General features: G+C 41.8%; 1 protein-coding gene across 1 annotated transcript in view; it reads left to right on the plus strand.

Moving 5' to 3' along the window:
- The window catches only part of LRRC9 (leucine rich repeat containing 9), a 105828-nt gene that overhangs the window by 49733 nt on the left and 31470 nt on the right, over positions 1-24625 (plus strand). The window contains exons 17-24 of the mRNA XM_062181554.1: positions 1300-1491; positions 2709-2834; positions 10344-10478; positions 11950-12127; positions 15116-15336; positions 16597-16719; positions 20025-20155; positions 23709-23817. Of these exons, the coding sequence (XP_062037538.1) occupies positions 1300-1491; positions 2709-2834; positions 10344-10478; positions 11950-12127; positions 15116-15336; positions 16597-16719; positions 20025-20155; positions 23709-23817 (1215 nt within the window). The remainder of the gene's footprint in view (positions 1-1299; positions 1492-2708; positions 2835-10343; positions 10479-11949; positions 12128-15115; positions 15337-16596; positions 16720-20024; positions 20156-23708; positions 23818-24625) is intronic.

Genomic DNA, 24625 nt, shown 5'->3' on the forward strand with positions numbered 1-24625 from the left:
TGAGAAATCTGTTGTTGAGGTGTTCTTGGTGTCTGGAGAACAGAAAGTGTTTACAGAATGAACCAGGATCCCTAAAAAATTTAAAGTGTTAATCTTTGAGTGTTAATCTTTATAATTTGGAGTGTACTGTACTATTAAGAAAAAGATTTTTTAGTTGAGACACAAGCAATTTTAGAACAAAAATCACTTTGCAAAACTGAAAACTGTTCAATGGATGTTTCCTGAGTTCCTAGAATCTGTTTTATATCCTGGGGATACAAAAATGAGGATCCCATCTCTGTGTTCAAGGGACAAAGGCACTTATCTGTTTATGGTGTATGGTTGCCAAACACTGGGCTAGGCAAGTGCCACAGGTGGGACAGGTTTCCACCATTTTTATGGTGAGAACTCCTGGGAGGAGGCAGGCAGGGTGGGAATTCAAGTAGTAAATATTTACAAAACAAATTGATTTTATGTAGAAGAATGTACTTTTTAAGCTTCTTCCCTTCATACTTTTTTTTTTTTTTGACAGGCAGAGTGGATAGTGAGAGACAGAGACAGACAGAAAGGTCTTCCTTTTTGCCATTGGTTCACCCTCCAATGGCCGCTGCGGCCGGCGTACCGCGCTGATCCGAAGGCAGGAGCCAGGTGCTTCTCCTGGTCTCCCATGCGGGTGCAGGGCCCAAGGACTTGGGCCATCCACCACTGCCTTCCCGGGCCGTAGCAGAGAGCTGGCCTGGAAGAGGGGCAACCGGGATAGAATCCAGTGCCCCAACCGGGACTAGAGCCCGGTGTGCCGGCGCCGCAAGGCGGAGGATTAGCCTGTTAAGCCACGGCGCCGGCCTCCCTTCATACTTTTTAATGACCAAATATCCCTCTCGTCAAGATATGGCAAGGACAACAAATGATAGTTTTGTTTTGTTTTACTGTACATAATTATAAGAATAAAAAAAATCAATAAACCTATTTGCTTTCCAAAAATGTTTTTAGGCTTTGATGGTCAGAGCCTTCCACTTTTAAAACCTGAGCCACTGTAATGAGTGCTATTCCAACAGTGCAGGCTGTGCTTTGTAACTGAGTGACTGATTTCCCACTGACCTCAGAGTTTTTTGAATTAAACTGTGGAGATACCAAGTTCAATTTAATCTGTAGCAATATTATTTTTATTTTAAAAATATGCTGCAAAATGTCTTCTGAAAACTGTCTTTATCTCTCTCTTCCTTGTTCTGCTCTGGGAAGTATTTAAAGGAGCATAGAGGGAAGAACTGGGTAAATACAAACTGGTTCTCTAAGCATCACTTCTATTTGTGTGCATTGCAGTATAACCTGGAGTATCTGGATGCAAGCCATAACCATGTGATAACTCTTGAGGGCTTTAGAGGTCTGATGAAACTGAAGCACTTAGACTTGAGCTGGAATCAACTGAAGAAATCTGGGGATGAAATAAATCTGTTATGCAAACACACCGCAGGCCTTCTCACGCTTAACATCCAGCATAACCCATGGCAAAAGGTATGCAACGGACGTGTTGACACAAAAGCAAACATTTTTATTTCCAAATCATTTTCTGACTGTGTTACTATTCAAAAGTAGCCAGACTTAAGCAAACTGTCTTTTTCTTCTGGGCTTTCTTTAAGCCTTTTGAAAGTTGGATACAGTGCAGTGATCAAAAGAATTAAATGTATCTATGAGAAAAGGCTGTCATTTCATGTTGGTTTTCTTTTTATAACGTGATAGTTTAAGAACATTATCGTTTTAAGGGTGATTGATGTAATTCCCAGTTCACAAACCTCCAGAGAATTTATGTAGCTTAGTGCCAAAACCCTACTATACAGAGGCTCAGGAACCAAGAATACTATAATATGGTGAGAGAAGCGTACTGTCAGGAATGAAACACGATTTTTCATATGTCCTGATCTGTGGATGAGAAACATGTTTTACAGCTATTACATCTTGTATTATTTGTTCTCTATTTTAAGTCCAAAAGTCATCTTTCCTGTCAATCTACTTTCTAAAGTCTTATGTTCTGTTATTCAAATATCTTTTCTCATCACAAAAACATAATTCATGCTAATTTCAATATTCAGTGAATATAGTTTGTTAACTGTATCTCCAAATATTTAAAATAAACCCCCATTTTATCATTTCAAATTACCTTTCCTTGCTTTTAAAAGATACATAAGACTGTGTGTTCAGCATTTTAAAAGGGCATGAGATTTATTGTTTATATTAAATTGACCACATTACTAAAATTATATGTCTGCGTTTCTCCTCTTTTGCTTGGTAAAATTGAAGAACATTTTCCTTCTGGCGAAGCAGACTTCCCAGGGATCACGGTACAACTGTCTCCCTGGTGCCAACGTGGACGCCAGAGGCCGCAGAGCCACGCTGAGTCCCACGTGAGACAGTGCTTACTGCTGATCTAGACGAACAGCACTGCAACAGTCGTTATCCTAAATCTTTCACCACCAGCACTTTTCAACGGTTTATGGGATTTCCTCCCCTCTTCTGGATACAATCATCCACCTTCAAACAAAACGTTAATTCCTAACTAAAATTTCATTTCAACTATTATTTAAAGAATCAAGTTAAGCCTCTTTTAGATGCATGTAATCAACTAGGAGATGCATAATTTTGTATTTTATGGAAAGGAATGAATAAGCAGTCTTTCCCGTGCCATAACATGTGGAATGTTTTGTGGAAATTAACTTTTTGCTATTTTTCCCAAGCGAAACACATTGCGGCTGAGTGTTATTGGCAGGTTAAAGACTCTTACGCATTTGGATGGAGTCCTCGTTACTCAAGAAGAAGCAAGAGCTGCTGTGAAATTTATTGCCAAAACAAAGATAACTCAGGTTGGATTTTACTGTTTAGTATTTATTGTGCCATTTAGACACATAAATAATATTTCCCATACTCATTTTCTGTCGTTAAAGTTTGTACTCCCTCTTAGTATCCTAATAAAAAATTAATATATAGCAGTTATGCCACTTGATTTTTTTTCTGTTTAAATATAGTCCATTTAACTGTCTGAATTCCCTTGATACATCCTTCAACACTATTCAAAAATACCTCTAGGGCAACTTTTTTTTCCTAGTCACCAGAGTCCTTCCTAAGGCCTACGTGAAAGTAAGCAACTTCCTGAGACTAAGGAAAGCCTAAAAGGCTTGGGAAAGCATTCAGTGAATTGTCAAGTTAGCATTGACATTGTTATGTGTCTGGCTGAGAACAAGTCCTGATACGATGGAGGGAAGGGAAATGCTACAGTTTAGTCGAAATAGCTTCAACACCCTAAATGATCTCCATTCTAGTTATTTAGCTACCACTTTTCGGTGGGATATTTGAATATTAATTTCTTAAACAATGTATTATTTAAATTTGGGCCTACTGAAAGTGAAGGAAAGAAAACTTTCTTGATAAAATTATAACACTCCTAAAGAAAGATTAGGATTTTACCCTACCAGAAATCAAAGTCTACTAAAATCCTTCAAGACATTGTAATAATGGCACAGAGTTAGGCAGATAAACCAATGGAACAAAATGAAGAGCTGATACAGATCCATGCATCTGCGGAAAAGAGATAAGTAAGAGAGCTGTCTTCGCTGACTGGGACACTGCTCAATAAAAGGTACAGCAACAAGCACCTTATAGACTTCACTGTAAAAGGCAAAGCTAAAAATGTTTTGGAAGAAAAATCAGAGATTATCATTATGACCTTGAACTAGGAAAGAATTTATTAGTCAATAAACAAAGAGCATAAGCCATAAAAGATTGGATTGTGTGCATTAAATACATTTTCCCCAAATGATACCGTAAAGAAAGTAAAACAATGGAACTGGCATTGTGGCTTAGTTGGTTAAGTCACTGCCTGGGATACTGGCATCCTATATGAGCACTGGTTTGAGTTCCGTCTACTCCACTTCAGATCCAGCTCCCTGCTAATGTGCCTGGGAAAGCAGCAGAAGATGGCCCAACATGTGAGACCTAGATGGAGTTCCAATCTCCTGCTTTCAGTCTGGCCCAGCCCTGGCCACTGTGGCAATCAGGGGAGTGAATCCGTGAGTGAAAGATATTATCTCTCTCACTCGCTTGCTCTCTGTAACTGCCTTTCAAATAAATAAACATTTAAAAAAGAATGAAAAAGACAAGCTATGTACTGGAAAGGGAAATTTTCAGTACAACTGATTGAAAATATTCTTTACACATCCAGAGTATATAAGAAATAAGACTACCAATCAAACAGAAAAACAAAGAAAATATTTGAAGAGACATTTCACTGGAGAGGAAGTTGAAACAGCTTGTTAACTTAGGAAAAGATGCTTTGCCACATCAGTATTCAAGAAAATAAACATTAAAATCACAATGACACACACAATTTTTGCCATTTTTACTAATGCACAGATATTTTGAAACCTGAAAATACCAAATTTTAGCCAGAAAGTGAAAACAATTTGGTGCTGTCACATGTGTGTGTGTGTGTGTGTGTGTGTATATATATATATATATATATATATATATATATATATATATATATATAAATAATTGTATGTATCTGAAAACCAAGCAATTTTACTTATATTTTTAAAAAGCTCTTGCATGTATGTATCAGGAGACATGAAGAATATTTGTCACATCATTGTTTACAATAGCCAATACTGGGAAAACCCCAATGGTTATTGACAGGAGTCACTGAGGGAATACTAGTCAACAGTGAAATATAATGAACTACAGCTGCCTACAGAAGCATAGAAGAATCTCAAGAATGTGATGTTGAACAGATCAAATAATAGAAGAATATGTACAGGTTATTCACTTTGTCACATATTTGTGAGACTAAATGATATACTGTTTATGGGCACAATGTAAGACTATAAAAAAGCAAATGAAGAGGGCTTCCAAGATGGTGGAGTGGGGAGGGAGCTTACTGCTCTAGTGTAGGAGAAGATGCTTTTTAAAAAAGTGGACAGAGTGCAGTCTCAGGGAATAGTTAGGGAGAAAACAGCAGAGGAAACTCTATGCAAATTAGAGGGATACAGTGAACCTACATGGGGGGCATGGATGCCCAAAACTCAAGACCCCAGCAGCCGAGAGCTTCCACACCAGCACTGGAGAGTGAGGTGAGACCAGACTACAGTAGCCCAATCCACTGGTGATAAAGCTGCAGGAAGAGCCTAAAGGAAACCCAGCTTGGAGTCCTTGGGGGATCATGAATCTGCCAAACTAAGGAGAAAAAAAAAAGAGGGGCACATTTCTCTCTCTCTCCAATCACCTTGCAACAGCATCCTGAAACAAGCCAATAGGGTGGGCACCATTTTGGGCATACATAACAGCTGCACCAGCTCATGTCTGCACCCAGCAACCAGCTGAATTGAGACTCCTGACTCTGGTGGAGAGAAATAACAGGGAGCTGGGTACTCATGACTGTGGGAGGCTTGTGTGCCAGGACTATGAAAACTGAGGCTGTGTGTGAGGGCTTACGGTGTGGTTGGGACTTTGGGAAGTCACTGTGGGAGACTCCACATGCTCTAGGCTCCCTGGTTACCTGGTAAGGGGCATTGCTGGGAATCTGAGCTTACACTGAGGACTACACAGAGCAGACAAATATACCCACTGGGGCTAGCACTTGGGCACTGGTCTCCGTTGAGGAGAGGAGCTCAGCTGAGCAGAATAAACCTCTCCTCTGATCTCTGATTAAAAAAAAAAAACTGAGAGAGAAAGAGATTTACCATGCCAAATCTGGGTGTGTCACCTTAGACATGCCCTTTACCCTGGAAGACTGAACAGAGCTCCCTGGCCACACCTACCACACACCTCTAGATAATCACAGAAAGCAGACAGTCCATGAATCTACAGAAGCATAGTACAAAGATAAAAGCAGCCACAGTGAAAAAACAAAGAAGAAACCAATGAGTATCTCCACAAATACTGAATAACAAACACACTAATTCAAGAAACAAGAATAAATCTTAAAAAAAAGAAGTAATCAGAAGCAAATGCATGAACTACTGAAATCCATACATGACATGAAAGAAAATTTCTCACACAAAATTGAGATCTTAAAGAGAAATCAAAATGAAATGAAGAATTCAATAAAACAAATTTTAAAAAAGCAGTGGAAAGCCTTAACAATAGAATCAGTGAAACAGAAGAAAGACTATCTGACTTAGAAGACAGAGCATAGGGAATTATACAGTAAGCCAAAAACAACAAGAAGAAATTAGAAAACTAAAAAACACTGTTGGTAATCTACAGGATACTATCAAATGACCCAACATATGGATTCTAAGAGTTCCTGAAGGCATGGAAAGAGAGAACTGATTAGAAGGCCTTTTTAGTGAAATAACAGAAAACTTCCCTAATTTAGAGAGAGAAAGGGACATCCAAGTACAGAAAACATATAGAACCCCTAATAGACATGACCAGAAAAGATGTTCACCATGACACATTGTAATCAAACTCTCCACAGTAAAGCATAAAAAGATTTTTACTTGTGCACAAGAGAAATGCCAGATTACTTTTAGAGGATCTCCAATTGGACTCACAGCAGACTTCTCATCAGAGAAACCTTACAGACTAGGAGAGAATGGTGAGATATATTCCAAGTCTTAATAGAAAAAAAAATGTCAATCCAGAATACTATATCCTGCAAAACTCTCATTTATGAATGAAGGTGAAATAAAAACCTTCAATAACAAACAGAAATTGAAAGAATTTGTTACCACTCACCCATTCCTGCAGAAGATGCTTAAGGATGTGCTACACATAGAAACACAGAAACATGCTCATCACCACGAAAGAAGTTAAAGGAAGAAAAATCTCTCAATAAAAGTACAAAAAAATCCAAAGTAAAAAATAGGAATATTTATGTAAAAATGGCAGGGCAAAGTCGTGACTTTGAATGTCACCTTGAATGTAAGTGGCCTCAACTCTCCAGTTAAAAGACACAGACTGGCTGAATGGATTAAAAAACAAAATCCATCTATTTGCTGCCTACAAGAAACACATCTCACCAACAAAGATGCACACAGACTGAAAGTGAAAGGATGGAAAAAGATATTCCATGTTAACAGAAATAAAAAAAAAAAAAACTGGTGTAGCCATCCTAATATTAGACAAAATAGACTTTAACACAAAAATTGTTAAAAGAGACATAGAAGGACACTATGTGATAATTAAGGGATTAATTCATCAGGAAGATGTAACTATTATAAATGCATATATACCTAATGACAAAGCACCTGGCTATTTAAAAGAAATGTTAAGTGATCTAAAGGGAGAGATAGACTCAAATACAATAGTAATGGGGGATTTCACTACCCCACTTTCAGCAATGGAAAATCACCCAGACAGAAAATCAGCAAGGAAACAGCAGATTTAATCAACACTATAGACCAAATGGATCTAACAGCTATCTACAGTACTTTTCATCTTATAGTTGCAGAATACAGATTCTTCTCAGCAATGCATGGAACTTTCTCTAGGATTGACCACATGCTAGGCCATAAGGCAAGTCTCAGCAAATTAAAAAAAATCAAAATCATACCATGCATCTTCTCGAATCACAATGGAATGAAGAAGGAAATCAAACACATGGAGACTGAACAATATGCTCCTGAATGAACAGTGGGTCATAGAAGAAATCAAAAGAGAAATCAAAAAGTTTCTGGAAACAAATGTAGATGATAATACAACATATCAAAACTTACGGGATACAGCAAAAGCAGTGTTAAGAGGAAAATCTATTGCAAGTGGTGCCTACATCAAGAAATTGGAGAGGCAACAAATAAATGAGTCATCAATGCATCTCAAGGATCCATAAAAACAACAGCAAACCAAACCGAAAACTAGTAGGAGAATAGAAATAATTAAAATTAGGGGAGAAATCAACAAAATTGAACAAAAAAATTTAAAAGATCAGCAAAGCAAAGAGCTTATTTTTTGAAAAAATGGCCAAAATTGACACACCATTGGCTCAACTAACTAAAAAAAGGAGAGAGAAGACCCAAATAAATAAAATTAGAGATGAAAAAGGAAATAAAAAGAATCATCAGAAATTACTACAGAGAGCTGTATGGCCTGAGAAAGCAGTGGGAGATGGCCCAAGTCCTTGGGCCGCTGCGCCAGCTTGGGAGACCTGGAAGAAGCTCCTGGCTCCTGGCTTCTGATCAGCACAGCTCCGGCCATTGCAGCTAATTGGGGAGTGACCCAGTGGATGGAAGACCCCCCCCCCTTTCTGCCTCTCCTTCTTTCTTTGTGTTACTCAAGTAAATAAATAAACCTTTAAAGAAACACATGAGGTTTCACCTCACCTCAGTTAGAATAGCTTTCATACATAAATCAACAAATGACAAATGCTGGCAAGGATGTGGGGGAAAAGGTACCCTAATCTACTGTTGGTGAGAATGTAAACTGGTAAAGCCACTATAGAAGACAGTATGGAGATACCTCAGAAAGCAGAATATAAACCTACCATATGACACAGCCATCCCACTCCTGGGAATTTACCCAAGGGAAATGAAATAAATAAATAAAAAGAGTTATCTGCATCCCATGTTTATTGCAGCTTAAACCACAATAGCTAAGGCATGAAGTCATCCTAAATGCCATCAACCAAAGACTGGATAAAGAAATTATGGGATATATACACTATGGAATACTACACAGCAGTAAAAAAAAAATGAAATCCAGTCATTTGCAACAAAATGGATGAATCTGGAAAACATCATACTTAGTGAAATAAGCCAGTTCCAAAGGGACAGATACCATATGTTCTCCCTGATCTATGAGAACTAACAGAGCCCCAAAAGCAAAATTTGTAGAATTGAAATTGACACTTCAATTAGGGATGACTTGAGTGGCCCTTGTCTTGACTGTCGAGGAACAGTTTTTTTTTTTTCTTCTTTATAATATTTTTTGAACTCTTAACATAGAGTTAATCATATGTATATAAAGTCAGTTGAGGATGGATCTCATTAAAATATAAGAGGGAGAATAAGAGAGGGAGGGGGGAGTTTATAACTCTAAAGCTGTATAGTTCTGCATACATTTCTACAGAGTTGCTTCTAAGGGTACAATTTAAAAACTTGCCAAATCCCATTAAGCTGGATGGTAAAAATGCCATCTTAAGTGTTTAAGTGATCATGTTAAATGTTAAATTTAACATATAGGTAGGATTGCTAATGTGATCATATAAATAGGATTAAGTGTCTGGTAATAATAATAGATAGAATTAAAAAGGAGAGAATGTTCCAACATGGGAAGCAGCCCACACAGCAGACTCATAGAATGACAATTGCTTTAAGTAGCACTCTGACCTCAGAATAAGCTCGTAAGGCTTTCTGGTCTGGCTGAAAAGCCCATGAGGGCATTTCAGGCATGGAAAGCCAAGTCACACTGGCAAAAAATGTGCTACATGAAGGATCTCTATGAGTTGAGACCCCAGCAGAAAGAATTGGCCATCAAAGAAGGATGACTTTTCCCTGAAGGGAGGAGAGAACTTCTACTTTGCTTATGACCTTGTGTAAATACTGATGGAGTTTGTGGACTCAGAAGGCTTCCATAGCCTAGTCAGGTTATGTCAGGAGCCTCAGGTGGTCACTGATGTAATACATAAGCGTGTTAATCGTTAAATTAACAACAGGAGTCACTGTGCACTAATTTCCCATGCAGGACCTCTGTCCTCAATGAGTTGAATTATGGGAGTTAACTGTAAAACTTGTTCTCAAACAGTTTTGTGTGTGTGCAAATTGTTGAAATCTTTACTTAGTATAGAGTTGTTCTTCTGTGTACACAGTTCATTGAAAATGAATCTTAATGGAGAATGGGACTGGGAAGGGTAGATGGGGAAGGAAGAGGGGTGGGAGTGTAGGTGGGAGGGCAGGTACGGAGGGAAGAATCACTATATTCTTAAAGTTGTACTTAAGAAATTTGTATCCCTTAAATAAAAGGTTTCTTTGGGAAAAGCAAAGCAAATGAATGTTAGACAAATATTTGAGATGGTGATCACTTCCAAAGGGAAGGAGAAGGAAAGGCTTAGGATGAGGCACTAGGGAGCTTGGAGGGTATTAGTAATATGCTGGCTCTTATGCTGGTTTCATGGGTGGATTTTGTGGGTGTTTGTATTGTAGTAATCCATTCACAGTCTCACAAGCATTTTCTTGTAATGGGTCAATATTTGCTAAATCCATAAAATGAATAACTGAAAGTATCTCCTGATATTATAAGTAGCTCAAGGTAAATGAAATATCAGATTTTAAAACCCTTTATTGAGCCACTCATCTCCTTTAGAAGACAATTCCTTCTAACTGTATAGAAATAAATCTATGTAACTTCAGTTACTCGTCATGTGTTTTTTATTTTGTTAGCTGTCTGTTTTACGACATTGTAGTACTAAAGAGGAAAGACCACGAGTACTTACCATATGGCCTTCTGCAAAGATTCTGACACAGATCTCAAAGGTGGGACCACATGTACATCTGAGTGGAAACTGGTACTTGAAGGTAAAGGCTAATTTCTAAACCTAATATAAAAATGTAATTGAAATTTATTTTTCTAATCAGCCTTTGCATATGTGTCATAAAGGGTAAGGGACAGAAAACCAGAAGAGGTGAGTTAAAATAAAGTGAGGAAACATAAAGACCTACCCTCTTAGCAAGTATTGCGTGTACAATGTCATGTTGGAAGTGTTAGTCATAGTGTTGCACGTTAGATATCTGGAACTTATCTGCAGGACTGAAACTTCACACCCCCTGGCCAACATCTCCCCATTTCTCCTCTGCCCTCAGCCCCTGGAAACACCATTGTACTCTCTGCTTCTGTAAGTCTGACTGTTTTAAATTCCACATATAATTAAGATCATGCAGTATTTAATGCACGTTATATATATGTGTGTATAAATATATACACATCTGTATCAAATCAAATTGTATACCTTAAATATATATAATTTTAAATTGTCAATTATACCTCATTAAATTTGGAAATATTATTTTAATTATTATTAAAAATAATATTATAACATATTTAATATGTAACATGTATATAACACACAGGATAATGTTATTATTAGAAAAATTGTAATAAATCTACCACAGTCCAAACAATTTTAAAAAAATAGCAAGGCCAAGTTGTGGGTAGGCATGTCCTGGGGGCCAGGCCTCAGTTGTCACCACAGACGTGGAGATCTAGGATAAGGGCACCCTGCAAACTGAAGGGATTACCTGCAAGCAGGGATTACAGTTCAGAACCAGAGATCATGCCAAAATGGGGGAGGGAAGGGATAAGGAAACCTGGCAAGGGATAGGTTAATGAGACAGAGTCAGCCAAGGATAAAGGAGCAGGTGTCAGAGTCCCAGCAGCTTCTTACTGCCGAAGGTGCCAAAGGTAGAAACTGGGCTAGGAGGAGCCCTTGAAAATGGACGATGTTAGTGGCATTATGTTTGCTGTGGGGTGTATACTGATACTGAGCTGTGATGAAGGTCCAGTGCCAGCCTTGGATGAATCCACAGGGAGTTCCAGAATTAGAATGGCCCTCTAAACTTGTTCCAAGCTGAGCTGAGATGGCCAGGCCTTTATAGCTGCCCACCACTGGCTGTGGGCCAACCTGGGAAGCCGTGTGACCTTGGGTAAGGCAGCTGTCTGCAGCAGACGCTGACCCTAAAGGGACTGACAGCTGCGGGCTCTCTGCCAGCCACGGTCCCAGCAGCTGGGACAAGTACGTCACTGCAGTGGAATCTGGTTGGCACATCATGGTGCCCGTAGTACCATAAGAGTCCCTCGTGGAGTTCCAGTCCAGTCAGGTTCTACTTTTTTATACACTAAGAGCTTCATGATGTTTTGATTCCTGAAGGAATTCTTCGACATCTACTTACAGCATTTGAGTTATCTTCCCAGACTTTTTTTTTTTTATCTTATAACATTGAATTTATTTATAGGATTCAGAAGTAACATATAATGTGAATTATTCTTTAGATAACTGCCTTAAATTTAGATGGACAGCATCTCTTTGAAATCACAAATTTAGAAAAATTAGAGAATTTGAAGTGGGCATCGTTCAGCGACAATAATCTCACTAAAATGGAGGGATTGGAATCCTGCATTAACTTGGAAGAGCTCATATTAGATGGGAACTGCATCTCAAAGATAGAGGGTAAGATACCCGAGAACTCTTACCTCTCAAAACATGAATGTCTACACAAGAAAAGCAAAGGGTGCACAGAGGATGGAACTATGTTTTTCTTTTTATAGTTCATTGGAGGGAGGGAAGGGGGGTGGGATAGAGCACTCACACCTGCTGGTTCACTCCTCAGATGCCTGCAGTAGCCTCCTTGCCAGGACCAAACTGGGAGACGGGACTCAGTCTGGGTCTCCCACATGAGTGGCTGGAACACAGTTATTGGGCCATCACCACTGCCTCCCAGGGTCTGCATGGGCAGGAGGCTAGATGCAGGAGCCAGAGCTGGGAACTGAACCCATCCGATGTAGGATGCTGGCCTCTTAACCAGTAAGCCAGATGTCTACCCTGAGGACAGGAGAGGACAACGTCCGGAGAGGGTCCAGGAAGGTTTGGAGCAGAGTGTTTTAAAGACCTTCAGGTGGAATTTGTGACTACCCATCTAATGAGACCAGCAAGCCTTCTCTCTCCTCCATGCCAGTGCCAACCATCTGTTACCAAGCCTAGTACGTACAATGAGGTAGTCTTTCACATCTGTAAGGCTGAATACAGGAATGAATGAGATGTTCTTTATTAATGTTTTCATTACTATTTTTATGTGAGAAAGCAGAGAGGGAGAGAGCTCCCATTCACTCATTCACTCCTCAAGTGACCACAACAACCAGAGATGAGCCAGGGCCAGAGCTGGGAGCTGGGAGCTGGGGACTCAATCCAGGCCTTCCATGGGGGTAGTAGGAACCCAGTTACTTGAGTCATCCCCGCTGCCTCCTATGGTCTGCACTGGCAGGAAGCTAGAGTCAGGGGCTGGGAGCTGGGAACTCAATCCAGGCCTTCCATGGGGGTAGTAGGAACCCAGTTACTTGAGTCATCCCTGCTGCCTCCTATGGTCTGCACTGGCAGGAAGCTAGAGTCAGGGGCTGGGAGCTGGGAACTCAATCCAGGCCTTCCATGGGGGTAGTAGGAACCCAGTTACTTGAGTCATCCCCGCTGCCGCCTATGGTCTGCACTGGCAGGAAGCTAGAGTCAGGGGCTAGGGCTGGGAATTGAACCCAAGGGCTCTAGTATGGGACGAGGACATCTTAACTGCTGGGCTAAAGGCCTGCTCTGGAGGTAAGCTTCAGAAGAAGGTAAGACAGCCCAATCCATTTGCCAAACGCAGAATTTGGATTATATTTGGAAATACAAAGACTTTCACAAATCATGTTCCCTGGAGGTTGAAAATCAAATATACTATATACTAGTATGCTATAACAAGTGTGGATCCACATAAAAGCTCAATTAAGCAACATTAGTACTGTCTGATGATTAATAGGAGACCAATATAATATTTTATTTTTTATTTTTATTTTATTTATTTATTTATTTATTTATTTATTTATTTTTTGACAGGCAGAGTTAGACAGTGAGAGAGACAGAGAGAAAGGTTTTCCTTCCGTTGGTTCACCCCCAAATGGCCGCCACGGCTGGTGCACTGCGCCGATCCGAAGCCAGAAGCCAGGTGCTTCTCCTGGTCTCCCATGCGGGTGCAGGGCCCAAGCACTTGGGCTATCCTCCACTGCCTTCCCAGGCCACAGCAGAGAGCTGGCCTGGAAGAGGAGCAACCAGGACAGAACCAGTGCCCCGACCGGGACTAGAACCCCGGGTGCCAGCGCTGCAGGCAGAGGATTAGCCAAGTGAGCCACGGCGCCGACCATTTATTATTTTTAAATATCTATATTAAAACATATCATTCTGGGCTGGAGAGAATAAAAGGGACTTTTTCCCCTCCCCCTTCCAACCTTCCTGTATCCTTCATTTAGGTTTATGCTTAGCTGTGGCTAAAAATAAGGAGATCAGAGGGCATGTCTGGAACATGTGAAGTTAAGTAGTTTCTGACTCACTATCAGCTTTATTTTATTCTTGGCCTCAATTAGTGCTCTGCACCTGGGAAGAAGCTGAAAGAAGCCTTCCGTAACTTGCCAGCAACTTCCTCTATTCTCCATCTCCTTCTACGCAAAGGGATACATAACTCCTAGGAATTAAAAAGGAATATCCACAAGTATGCACCATTTAAAAAAAAAAAAAGATCTATTTATGGGGCCGGCACTGTGGTGTAGTGGGTAAAGCCGCTGCCTGCAGTGCCAGCATCCCATATGGGCACTGGTTCAAGTCCCAACTGTTCCACTTCTGATCCAGCTCTCTGCTGTGACCTGGGAAAGCAGTAGAAGATGGCCCAAGTCCTTGGGCCCCTGCACCTGCATGGGAGACCCAGAGGAGGCTCCTGGCTTTAGATCGGCACAGCTCCGGCTGTTGTGGCCAATTGGGTAGTGACCCAGCAGATGGAAGACCTCTTTCCCTCTGCCTCTCCTTCTCTCTGTGTGTAACTCTGCCTTTCAAATAATTAATAAATAAATCTTTAAAAATAATAAAGATGTTTATTAATTATTATTTTTATTATTTATTATTTATTTGAAAGGCAGAGGTACAGAGAGAGAGAGAGAGAGAGAGAGAGAGAGAGAGGGACAGAGGTCTTCCATCCACTAGTTCATTCCCCTAAAGGCCACGAAGGCCAGAGCTGGACCAGTCAGAAGCCAGGAGTCTGACACACCATCCAGGTCTCCCATACGGGTGGCAGGGGCCCAAGCACTCGAGCCGTCTTCTGCTGTCTTCCCAGCACGTTAGCAGGGAGCTGGATTGGAAGGGGAGCATCCAAGACTTGAACATCCCCTTGTGTGGGATGCAGGCGTCACAGGAGGCAGCTTATCCCACTGAATGCAGTGCAGGCCCCAGTGTGCACCCTGTGCTTGATAGGGGGATATGTTTGTGCTCCTAAAACAGAAGAAAAAGCATTGATGGCAAATGTTGTAGAACTTTAAAGACATTTGATCTTGGAAAAAGAACAGTAATAAAATGATCAGCAAATTGTTTTTGAGCTAACTTTCCAGTGCTGTTTGAATCTTTTCTTGAATTTGCTTGTTTTTCTAGGCATTTCCAAGCTGACTAAATTAACCCGTCTCAGCATAAACAATAATCTCCTGACTGGTTTGGAGAAGCATGCTTTCGATAACATGCTCCATCTTCACTCTCTCTCTCTTGAGAACAACAGAATCACATCGTTGAGTGGCTTACAAAAAATGTTTACTCTGATTGAATTGTATATCAGCAATAATTACATTGCTCTCAATCAGGAAATCTACAATTTAAAGGTGACCTTCTAGAGTAGTAACTTCTTGATCTTATAAAATTGTCATTGCTTATACTGTGAAAGTAACACATGTTCAGTGTGCAGAATTTGGAAAATGTAGAAAAATATAAAGAAGAATAAGAATGAGGCCTATTAAAATGCATTTGTATTTAATTTACGTGTACTTACAGCCTTATGTATGTGTTACCATAATGTTCTCGATTTGACTATCGAGATGTTAGCCCTCCTGGGCTAACACTTTTAAAATACTCAGCCTAAACCCATTCCTCCTAAGTAGCAGCTACTTCAGTATAGCCAGGGAGTCCACAGCCTGGCTGTGAGGCAGGGTTCTTTAATATTCTCCTCTTCTCAATATGATTCTTGATTATCTCTCACTGTTCCTAACCAGTGCCTCCCCCTCTCTTGGGTCACCTCAGCTTAAATTTGCTTTCTTTAATTCTCCAAAGAGACCTCTGGTTCAAGGCCACTGTGTAACAAGATTTTACTAAAGGTCTGGACAAAATGGAGGGTTTCTGGAGCACAGAACAGGGACGTCACGTGTGACTTCGTTGTTTCTGTAGTTCAGTGGCCACTTCCTAGCACCGTCTTAGCCTCTCCTTTGGTGGATCCAATATAGCTAGGACTTTTCTCTACCCCCCTCCCATATGTGTGTGTGTGTCTCCTTTCTTCACACTCAGTCTTCTCCGCATCTTCTCCCCAAACAGGATTACTGCCTCTAAAGCCACAGAGGCAGTCTAACCAGTGGCAACGTCAATAGCAAAACAAGAGAAATTTTCCTTTCTCCTCCTGCCTCATCCTCTCCTGTCCACACCTGCTTAGAGCCGTTCCCTCAAGACCAGCACATCACCATGTTCGCTTTAATAACAAAGCACATTTTCTCTTAAGTTGAACTCGGCTCTCTCCCCTAGAAGGCAGAAGCATGTCAGTTTCATCCCTTTTCAAATGGCAGTGTCTCTTCATCCCTCTTGTATCTGTATACACACATCCATGCGCCATTTAATAAGCCAGTAGCCCATAAACAAACATAGTGCCTGAAACATGTCAGAGTCCCAGTGAGACGTTACCACTGATACTGGTCATACACACACAGTCCACGGAAATATTGCACAACATTATACTGCAGTAGTCTGAAAGGCTCACTTGCACTTAAAGAGTGCTCTTCACAACACTCTTAAATTCAAGGGTGCTGTCCTCTTGCAGGAAAAAAAAATTTCTGGAATGTGATATATGTATAAATAAAAGTATGAATTTTATTACCCAGGGTTTATACAACTTGGTCATTCTAGACATCTATGGAAACATTATTGTTTGGAATCAAGAAAACTACCGGTTGTTTGTAGTATTTCACCTTCCGGAACTGAAAGCCTTGGATGGAATCTCCATTGTGAGTATTTTTTATGCCCCATAGCATTTGGTCCTAGTTACATGGTCACATATCCGTAGCCATTATTCACTTGGAGTACTGCCGTTATCACTTGCATGATACCCAAACTTGCTATTCTTCATGCTCACTTTAGATCTAGGATTTGCAAGTTTCTTGTCTGGCCAGTGCTTGCTTGTCTCAGTTGAGGGAAGGAGCTGATTACTTGGTACCCACTATGTTCAGTGCCTGCAAGTGAAGTGCACCATGTTATGGGAGAGTTCCTGCTTTCCTCTTGAGCCTCCAAACAGCTGACCATTTCCTAGAAAAATACACCTGTTAATAAGTAAGAAAAGTGCCTTTGAGCCAATGTGTGTAGTTATATGGATTACTAGGAAACTCTGAAGAAAAATAAGCACAGAGCCTGAGACTGAGTTAAAAAAAAATCGGAGCCTTGGATTCTGTAACTAGCAAGTCCTGGTCACCGCGTAAGGGGGACATGTGTGACAACGTGTGAGGGAGAAAAGAGCTCTTGTGTGGTCGCCTGGATCCAGTGAGATTACAGAACTCACTACGTTCCCTGAGGGCCTCTGAGGCCGTTGGAAGACTTATCCCGGCCCTGCTTTTGTTGGGGCCTCTTTTCTCTTTCTCCTTGGTAGGGAGAATCGTGAATATTCTTGCTTCAACATGTACGACACATAGTCTGAAACTTTAGATACTGGGGTTTGTTTGATTTTAGCTTTCAGGGAGGGACATTTTAAAAATAGTCTTATGAAACTAGTATTTGGGTTGTTGTGGCACAGTGGGTTACACTGCCATTTGGGATGCCCGCATCCCCTATTGCAGTGCCAGTTCAACTCCCAGGAACTCCACTTCAGATCCAGCCCCCTGCTAATGGGCCTGGCAAGCAGTAGACGATGGTCCAAGTCCTTGAGTTCTTGCCAGCCACGTGGGTGACCTGCATGGAGTTCCCAGCACCTGGCTTCTGCTTGGCAGAGCCCTGGCTGTTATGGCCATTTGGGGATTGAACCAGTAGATAGAAGATTCTCTCTCTCTCTTTGTGTCACTCTGCTGTTCAAATAAATAAATACATCTTTTATAAAGAGAAAAGCCTAGTACTGTGTTTGCCCTAAAAATACTGTTGAGAATCTTACCTTTGTGTGTCCTCATTTGAAGGGCAACATGAGAAAGTACTTTTTGCTTTTAAGTTTATTTTTAAAGGCAGAGTTACAGGTAGAGAGAGAGAGGTCTTTCATTCCCCAAATAGCCATAACTCTGGAACTGAGCTGATCTGAAGCCAGGAGCCAGGAGCTTCTTCCAGGTCTCCCATGGGGGTGCGGGGGCCCAAGCACTTGGGCCATCCTCTGCTGCTCTCCCAGTTGCATTAGCAGGGAGCTGGATTGGAAGTGGAGCAGCCAGGACTCGAACCAGTGTCCATATGGGATGCCAGTGCTGCAGGCGGCAGCTTAACCTGCTACACCACAGCACCTGGCCCAAGAAAGTACTCTCAGAGGTAAGTGTAGGGGTGAGTGTTTGACCTGCTGGTAAGACACCTGTTAAGATTCTTGCATCATTTATTGGAGTACCTGGGTTTGATGCCCACCTTCAGCTCTCAACTCTAGCTTCCTGCCAGTGTAGACCCTGGGAGGCAATGGTGATGGCTCAAGTACTTGGGTCCCTGTCACATACTTGAGAGACCTGGACTGAGTTCCCAGCTCCCAGCTTCATCCTGGCCCAAACCCAGCTGTTGAGGGCATTTGGAGAATGAGCAGGTAGATAGGAACGTTCATCCTCTCTCTCTCTCTCTCTCTCTCTCTCTCTCTCTCTATCTCTGTCTCCCCCCACCCACCGTCAACAATTTTTTTAAAGTTAGAGATAAGTATACAAAATAACTTTTTCCCCTAAGGAAAAATTATATTCTGCTCCCTAAAAATGAATATTATTGAACTATTTTCTGTTTCAGTTTGACTACCTAAAGGCTCAGGCCAAATTTATGGCTCAATAGTAGATACTGTGTAGGATTCTGTGATGTCTGCCCTTACTCTAGTTTTCATCTACTCTAACTTATATTGTTCTTGGTCTTGATTTTCACTATTTATGATTGGCATTTTACTGTTTGATTATATTGTTTCCTGTAAGCTTCCACACGTTCTTTCTGAAATGAGTTAGAATATAAATATATGAGATAGTCACAGAGCATGAAAAGTCAGGTGAAGAATTTAGTAATGGAAATGCGCTGGGGGCTTTGAGCGGGGGTGTTCTACTCAGGACTGTGTATAAGAAATGTAACAGCGGTGTTCGCAGTGGCAGAGGGAAGACCAGGAGGAAGCTGTTCGCGTCGTCTAGGTGTGAGGTGACGGGGGCCTGAACCAGGGGGAAGTGGCTTTAAAAACAGCCGCCTGAAAGGTAGGAGCAGTGCCGGGGAGAATTAACAGGATTTTGCCAACTCATAGGCTTTGAAGCACATGGGAAAGGCAGAGTAAAAGATCTCCTGAAGGTTTGAGTCTGGCAGTAAAAGATATCATGGCAGAATTTGAAAATAGGGGGGAAAAAAAGTGGTTTGGGAGAATAAGATGATCAGTGTTTCACACGGACTCTTGGGCAACAGTAGGTCCTCTGACTGGAGATGCCAAGCCCGCAGTGGGACTCACAGGGTGGGTGGCACCACGATTTAGTCTGGAGTGTAGCTGGAGCAGACCTGTTACTGTCTGAAAGTCTTCTCTCTCTGGGGCTCCCTGTTTGTGATCATTTGACTAGGGAAAGCAGGATTTTTTTTTTTTTTGGACTTTTTGTTTTCTTTGTTGACATTTCTGGGTCCCTGGCTTTTCCAGAAACCAATCAGGAATATGTGAGGCAAAAAGTAAAAAGAAAATCCAGGTGTCCTTTTGAATACCAAAGGTCCCTTGAAGGTCTGTTCTCCACGGCAGCTTTCAGAGTTCCTATGTAAAATAAATTAAAAAGCTTTATTTATTTCAAAGGCAGAGTGACAGAGACAGAGAGATCTGTCATCTGCTGGTTCACGCCCCAAATGGCCATAGCAGACAGGGCTGGGCCAGGCTGAAACCAGGTCAGGAACTCCATCCAGGTCTCCCTTGCAGGTGGCAAGAACTTGAGTACTTGAACCATCATCTGCTGCTTCTTGAGAGCATTAGCAGGGAGCTGGACGGGAAGTAGAATAGCCAGAACTGTGGATTTTCCGTATCTATTTTGTGCAGGAGGTTTAGCTGTACTTAGTAGGTGGAATAGAGAGAAATTTCCTGGGGCCAGACAGTTAATGGGGCTCTGTCATCTGTAAGAGAGGACATCACCGCCTAACTGTCTTCACATAGGATCAGCTAGAGACTGAGTGTGCAAAGGATCTGTTTGGTGGCAGACTCACTTCTGACATGATTGCAGAACGACAAGGACATTCAAACTTCATCCAGATGCAAGAATTAAATTGGACTTCATCATCTATCAGGTGCAATCATTTTATTTTCACTTTTTATTTTTTTAATTGAGAGATTAAATTGTACATATTTATGTGGTACCATGTAATGTTTTCATACATGTATACATTGCATAATATTCAAATCAAGGTAGCCATGTCTCCTCACACACAATTGTTTTATTATTAAATGCTCTTAACACTGTAATTAAAATGTAATTATTATTGTCATTTTCTGAAGTTCATACACTTCTACATTTTTTTAACTTATTTTATTTGTGTGAAAGGCAGAGACACAGACAGACGGAAGTCTCTCATCCACTGGCTCACCCCCCACATGCCTACCATGGTCAAGACTGGGCAGGAGCAGAGAATTCGCTCTGGGGCTCCTCTGTGGGTGGCAGGGACCCAAGCACTTGAGCCATCCTCTGCTGCCTCCTAGGGTGCACATGAGCAGGAGGCTGCCATCGGAGCAGAGCTGGACCTTGAACGTAGGCCCTGTGACACAGGAGGTGGACATCCCAAGTGGCATCAACCACTGTGCCGAACACCCATCCCCACTAGTACCTCTTAGCTAAATGAAACCAGTAATTTGTAATATCATCTCCTCTACTTTAAGATCTCATGGTAACTTTACCATTATTTGAAATGCATTAATAATTCTCATTAATAGAGAGTGATTAAAAACATCACCAGGAAGTGAGCCTTAAGCACAGCTGTTTGCCTGGGTTTGCTTCTGGGCTCTGGCTCCTGACTCCCATGTCTGGCCAGTGCAGACCCTGGGAGGCAACAGCAGTGGCTCAAGGAATGGGGTTCCTGCTGTGCATGTGGGAGTCCTGGGTGTGTTCCCCTCTCCTGGCTTTGTCCCTGTCCTGGCTCTGCCCAAGTCAGGCATCTGGGGAGTAAACCAAGGAATAAAGCCCTCCCTCCCTGTCTGTCTGCCTGTCTCTCTCTGTTTTTCTGCCTTTCAAAAAATCAGTAATTATTGTTGTTATCAATGTCTTTCTCTGGTTTTGTGCTTCTCTTTTATGTTACAAGCACATTTTTAAATTTAGGACATACTTGGGTATGCCATTTGCCTGCGGAGCCTGCCAGACTCCTGGCTCTAGGAGGCTGCCCAGGCGGCGCTGCCAACTGACCCCAGGTGCTAGCTAGCAGCAGCGGCCGGCCTCAGGAGCACACCTGCGGGCGTCCCCGGGCCCCACAAACATTCTCTGAGGGAAGCTAGATTCCCTGGCAGCGCCCTCTGCTGCCTCCCCGGAGGGGGGCGAAAAAAAACAGGACATCCTTGGTTTGCTCTTGTATCCTATCACTGTAATCCCGTCCAATGCCATGTCCCCTTCACTGCTGCTGTTCCTCTGATATTATTCTCCTGCTTGGCACCTCCACCCTCCCGGTGAGCACACCCTGTGGACGGTGGTTGGCTCTTATCTAGCTTGTCCCCCCTGAGGCCTGTGAGAATGTGACCCCCCTTCTTGAACTTACCTCCTTCTCCTCCCCACACACCCTGCTATTTCAGGTATTGATTTTCCTGTGAGCTTCCCTGGTTTTCTTACTTTCTGAATTTTATTCTCTGCTTTTGTTCCCTTCTCTAACTTTTCTCTTATAATTCCTTCTCCATTTCTCTCATCTTTTTAAAATTTGGTACTCTTCATGGGTAGACTTACCTTTAGCCATAGTGGTTTTTTTTTTTTTTTTTAAAGATTTATCTATTTATTTGAAAGGCAGAGTTACAGAGAGAGAAAGAGGTCTTCCATCTGATGGTTCACTCCCCAAATGGCCGCGATGACCAGAGCTGTGCCAATCTGTAGCCAGGAGCTGGGAGTTTCCTCCAGGTCTCCCACATGGGTACAGGGACCCAGCCGTGGTCCATCTTCCACTTCTTTCTCAGGCCGTAGCAGAGAGCTGGTTAGGAAGTGGAGCAGCCGGGACTTCAACCAATGCCCATATGGGGTGCTGGCTCTGCAGGTGGCGGCTTTACCTGCTATGCCTTAGCACCGGCCCTCATAGTTTTAACTTATGGCATTGATCCCCAAATTTATAATTGTTAATCTTCACCTAAATTGCTCTCTAGGAGGTGACATCTGCCTGTTGTTCCCAAGCCAAAACAGTCTAAGGAGAATCGGAGTCATTGCTTTCTGTCCTTTGTCCTCCAGTTTCAATTCCTCACCAAGTTCTACAGAGTCTGTATTTTAAGTATGCCTCAGAATTCCTGTTTCCACCGTCACTGCTGTTGGCCTAGGTTAGGCAATGAACTATTTTAGAAACTCTCAAGGTGATCTTTGTGCTGTTTGCCTTACATAAGCCTTCCCTAAAAACCTATCTACTACCCGTACTGCTTTGTAAAATGCAAGTTTCATGGATTACTTCTGTTCTCAACATTGTTCATGTGACTTCCATTGTGTATACTGGAATAGTTTAAAATCCCTCTGTGTGGCATGGAGTAATTTTCACCTCATGGAATCCTCACCTTCTCTGCCCATGACTCATTATAGCTTAGAAATTCTGAAATATTCTAGCTCCTCGATCTCAGTTAGAAGGTGCTGTTTCAAGCCACTGCCTTGTTTGTACGTCTTGCACTGCCTGGAACTCTTTCTTAATTTGCCTGACAAATACTTACAGGTCCCCTGGTCTCATCTCAAGTTCTTCCTAGTTTGTGATGTCATCCTCTACCATAGCGACCTCCTCAAAAGCTTGAACTCTTTCTTCTAAAACGCAATCATACCTAACGATGGTCACAATTTCCCTTCTTGTTTTACTTTTCCTGAATCCCACTTCTAATTCTTGAGAGCGGAGTTTCTTCCATCTTTTTGTAGCCTTTCCAAACATGTCATCTGCACTTAGGAAATATTAATGGAAATATGTTGAATAAAGGATTTTTATTGGATAAAAATATGTCATTGTGACTTCAGGCTCAGGATTTAAGAAATGGTAAGAGAGCAGTGATTTAGCATGTGCTCCTTTTTGTCAAGGCTGGATGAAGGCAGAGCAGCTCTGTTACCAGGCTCTAGGGATCAAGCATTCTGTGTAATTACCAAAACATCGCACGAATGGGATGTCAATAAGTTTTCAGAACACTCCCACCCCCCGAAAAGTCTCTTTTCAAAGACTTGACATGCTTTTTCCTTTTCTTTTCCGATTCCTAATCTCTTCCTGACATTTCAGAAATAACAGATTTCACATTTATCCAGTGAGGTTTACAGTCTGGACTTATGACTTACCATATCATTTCATTCCCAACAATTTCATATATATGAATTTATAAAAAAATGAGATGTGTTATTTCATAAGTTTCTTCTACAGTGGTGGTACATTTATCTGATAACATATATTTTCGAAAGCAATCAAATTCTGTCATTTTCTTAAACATGAGCTCAAGAAAAATATGTAATTGTCCATCATCTGCCCCATACATTTTACACTTAGACAGTTATTCTTCCCCTGTTTGTCATACAAGACCCTTTAAAGGTGCCTTTGGAAGTTGTACGTGAAGAAACTTGACTTTGGTTTATATTTTGTGGCATATTAGTTATTATTTTGGTTTTTCAGTTATTATTTTCCATAACTCTGCTTCGTCTGAACTCAGGACTGTGGATCTGATTCCAGTGGACCAGTTTAGAAGTGTGTGCAGCGTGAATCTGCAGAACAATAACCTGACCTCCTTCAGCGGGTTAGTCTACCTGCCCAGTGTGAAGGTGAGCCGCTCCTAACCCTCTCCTCCTTCCCAGGTTTTCAGCGCGAGTTGTAACCTTCTTCACTTTGGGTTAAATATATTTTTTCATATTACTAAAGTAGAGAAATTATTCCTAAAGGGTTTGGTTTTGTTCTTAATGAAGCAGGAAAGTGTATTTCCTTCCTGAGGCATTTTGGTCTGACCTCGGCTCTCTGCAGGACTTGCTCGGAAGCAGGAGCTGGGCTAGAAAGCCGCTTCTAACGGAGCGCAGGCATGGGACGGAGCCGAGGGCTCTGGTTTGTTTTAGATTTATTTGTTTATTTTAAAGTCAGAGTTACACAAAGAGAAGGAGAGGCAGAGAGAGAGAGCGGTCGTCCATCTGCTGGTTCACTCCCCAGATGACCTCAATAGCCAGAACTGATCTGAAGCCAGGAGCCAGGAGCTTCTGGGTATTTGCACGCGGGTGCAGGGGCCCAAGCACCTGGGCCATCTTCTACTGCTTTCCCAGGCCATAGCAGAGGGCTGGATGGGAAGAGGAGCAGCCGGGACTAGAACCGGTGTCCATATGGGATGCCGGCACTGCAGGTGGTGGCTTTACCCACTGCACCACAATGACACCCCTGAGAGCTCTGTTTCTAGAAGCAACCTCATTCCCTCCTTTTCTACTGCCTCAACTGACTGTCCACTAAGGCTTTTTAAATGCAGGGAAACAGCCATCTCTAAGGAGTTATTCACCATGGCGGGAGTGCAGGTTAAGAAAGCTTAGAAGCTCTCTAGGGTCTCCATTATTTTATTTGAAGTGTTGTAATGTCCCAGCATGTCAGATGACC

This window comes from Lepus europaeus, chromosome 22, assembly GCF_033115175.1.
Source record: "Lepus europaeus isolate LE1 chromosome 22, mLepTim1.pri, whole genome shotgun sequence".
NCBI classification, from domain to species: domain Eukaryota; kingdom Metazoa; phylum Chordata; class Mammalia; order Lagomorpha; family Leporidae; genus Lepus; species Lepus europaeus.